The sequence below is a fragment of the Lemur catta genome, chromosome 1, assembly GCF_020740605.2.
Source record: "Lemur catta isolate mLemCat1 chromosome 1, mLemCat1.pri, whole genome shotgun sequence".
Classification (NCBI taxonomy): Eukaryota; Metazoa; Chordata; class Mammalia; order Primates; family Lemuridae; genus Lemur; species Lemur catta.
In genome coordinates, this window is record NC_059128.1 from 99388739 (window position 1) to 99391803 (window position 3065).

The 3065-nt window shown below is 51.3% G+C and overlaps 1 protein-coding gene across 1 annotated transcript; it reads right to left on the reverse strand.

Annotated features, from left to right (window-relative positions):
- Positions 1–1835: 1835 nt before the first annotated feature.
- On the reverse strand, positions 1836–2422 carry LOC123623549 (V-type proton ATPase subunit F-like). Its single transcript, XM_045530751.1, has one exon. It carries the CDS (start codon positions 2420–2422, stop codon positions 2069–2071), a length of 354 nt encoding a protein of 117 aa, XP_045386707.1. The 3' UTR covers positions 1836–2068.
- Positions 2423–3065: the final 643 nt, after the last annotated feature.

A 3065-nucleotide genomic window follows, 5' to 3' on the forward strand; every position in this document is an offset into this window, starting at 1 on the left:
AGGCTGATTTTACTGATGTCTAATTCAACCTTCTCATTTTAAAGGTGAGGAAACTAAGGCACGGGTTAGGTAGGTGACTTGATAGTCACATTGGGTTGTGTGGACTCAAAGAAGTCAGGTCTCCTGTTGGCCAATCATTTTCATTTTTCAGTATTCTGTGCCCCATGGGATAAAAATTAGAAGGAAAGGGAGCCTCCTATTTTGGAAGAATGGAGGCAAAGAGGAAGGTGGGGTGGATAGGCAGTTAGGAAATCAGAGGAGCCAGACTCTTCCCCATGACTCCCCAACCACCCATGAGCTAGGTCCTATTTTCCCCAATTTGCAATTTGCAGATCTGACCTCAGAGAGGTAGGGGACTTGCCATGGCCCTTCCCTGGTGGAAGAGGCCAGGATTTGAACTCTGGCCTGTCTTCCTTCAAGTCTAGTGTTTTTTTTCTGCATTGCCAGCCCAGAAGGAGGGCCCAAGATCAAGGCCACAGTAGACACAATTGTGGCTGCCAGTTGTGATGCGGGTGGGTGGAGGCTGTTGATGTCGCTCCTTCAGAGCATCAGGAGAGCTCCTGGAGTTGGGGAGCAGGCACTGGGCATGGGAGGGGAGGGTGCCCTAGGGGAAGAGTCAGGTCTTGAAATAGAAAGGAGCTGGATTTTTCCTTGGAGTACCAAGGAAGCCAAGAAGAGCCATTTGGTCTCTGTGCATCCAAGATAGCCTCCTGGGCTGCTTCTGCCTAGTAGGGTGACTTTCAAATGACAGAGAGAGTGACATTGTGTCCACAGGTTTGGGGGTCATATGCCAGTAGCAGACAGGCAATGTCTTGGAAATCGCAGGTTCTATTTTAAAAATTCATGCAGAATTTAAAGAAATATACTTCTTTCCCGTAGTATACCCACCTGTGCATGTGTGTTTGTGCACACGTGTGTGTGTGCACATACATCACAATTCTCTAATCAACCACTGCTTTAGGACGGGCTGTAGCTTCCTATGTGCTCTGGAGCCCTGCCATGTATTCATTACCCCCACCTGGGGTATGTGTACCCAGTGGGTCAAATACTTCCATTTCCTGAGCCTGGGGAGGACTTGGACAGGCAGTTAAGGTATAGGTAGGCATGGTTCATGGTGATGATCTGCTCAGGGTGGCTTACCTGAAACAGGCCAGGAAGTTAGGAGACTTGCCCAAGGTCACCCAGTGACTATGAGATCAGAACCCTGGGACCCAGGTCTTGGTCCAGTGACACCACCACACGTCTCTGGGTGACAGATGTACTCAGTCATACCTATTGCCTATTCTGCCTACCTGGCACATTCCTGGGAAATAGGGCTTCTCCCTGGGAGCCCAGCATCCTGACAATCAAATGTCACTTGCCCCTCTCCCCATCTCTGTCAACCAGAGTGTCCAAAACACTGTGATTCCCACATCTGCCCTCTCCTATGCACCCTTTGGATTACTGGACAGGCAGATCAGAAATGTGTGATCCATTTGGACTTCAGCAAGACATTTGATAAGGTGTCTCATGGTGGTCTCGAAATGAAGAGATTGGGCTGGATGCTGGTGGAATGAGATGGATTAGGAACCAGTCACAGGGCCAGGCCCAGATGGAATGAATAACTCTAACTGCATCAGCCTAGATGGGAGTCTCTAGTGGTATGCCAAGGGCTCCGTCTTTGGCCACGTCTTATTCAACACTTTTATCAATGGCTAGAATGGAATTACAGGTGGAGGAAAAGGATGGACATTTATTAAGAAACTCCTGTCAGCAACCACTGCCAGTATTTTATTTTATTTTTGGAGAGAAGCAAGAATATTGCTTTAATTTAACATTGGCAATGACACTGGAACAGCACAGGGAAGAGGTAGTGGAGAGAGAAGATGGCTAGGCTTCCCGTTCCCTAAGCAGCCTTGATTTTAAGGGCAGAGCGCCAGCAGCCGAGAAGGGCCTCACCGAGCCCCTCCATGGAGTGGGAAGGGGCGGGGAATTGTCAATCAGAGGCTCTACATTTAAAGAAGGGCTGAGGGCAAGCCCAGGAGAGGCCTGGCAATGCGGGAGGGGCTGAAGGGCTGTGGGGAGTCCCCTAGCCCGGGTCTTTGGCAGTGAACGTGCCCCTGGCCCTGCCCAGGACAGAGTCCTCGGCGGCACCATAGGGCTGCTCCTTGGATGTGATCACCAGGACTGGAACGGAGCTGTGGGCGTCGAAGGTTAGCTGCACTGCCTCTACCAGGTGCTGGTTGACGAGGATGAGGCTGACATCATCCTGGTTTAGAAACTGCGGGAAAGTGTCTTCGATCTCATTGACAGCTGCATCCTTCCCCACCGCCGGGAAATTAGGGTGGCGGTTCTTGTTAAGCTCCGCTATGCCACACAGCAGGAAACCAGTCACAGTGTCCTCATCTCTGATCACCGCGATTAGCTTCCCCCTCCCCGCCATCCCCTTACCCAGCAGAGCTCACCCCTTCAAGCCCCCAAAGTCACTGAAGCCCCACCCCACAGTGCCAATATTTTGGATAAATTATTTCTTTTACTCTTCACAGCCTGCCTGTAAGATAGGTTGTATGACATTTTTTGCAAACCAGGAAATGAAGACTCACGAGAGAGTAACTTGCCCAAGGTCTCACAGCCACCGGTGGATGTAATAGGATTTGGAGCCTAGATGGGTCTGACTCCGAAGGCTGGGGCACTGATGCACACGTGGCCCTAAATGTCTCATTACTCAGGGGGACGTGGCATGGTGGGGGGATGGGCAATACAGGAGGTGACAGGCAGGATCCCGAAGGGCCTGAAATTAGCATGGGGCCACCACAGGGACTGCACAGCAAGATGAAAGGCAGTGAGACTGCTCAGACTGGGTTCACAGTACCCACCAGACACACACAGGATGTGGGCTACCTGGGTCAACAGCACAAGTGAAAAGGTGTTGGGTTTTTAGTTGGCAGGAAGTGTCATATGAGTCAACGGTGGGATGTGGTGGCCAACAAAGCTAACGTCACTGTGGCCGCCATGAGGGGAGGGACCGTGAGCAGAGCGAGGGAGGAGATACTCCCTAGTCAGCTTGTGTCCAGGAAGTGGGGTTC

Bases quoted from the DNA above. Each gene is read 5' to 3' on its own strand.
- LOC123623549 (XM_045530751.1), bottom strand. From the start codon at position 2,422: ATGGCGGGGAGGGGGAAGCTAATCGCGGTGATCAGAGATGAGGACACT.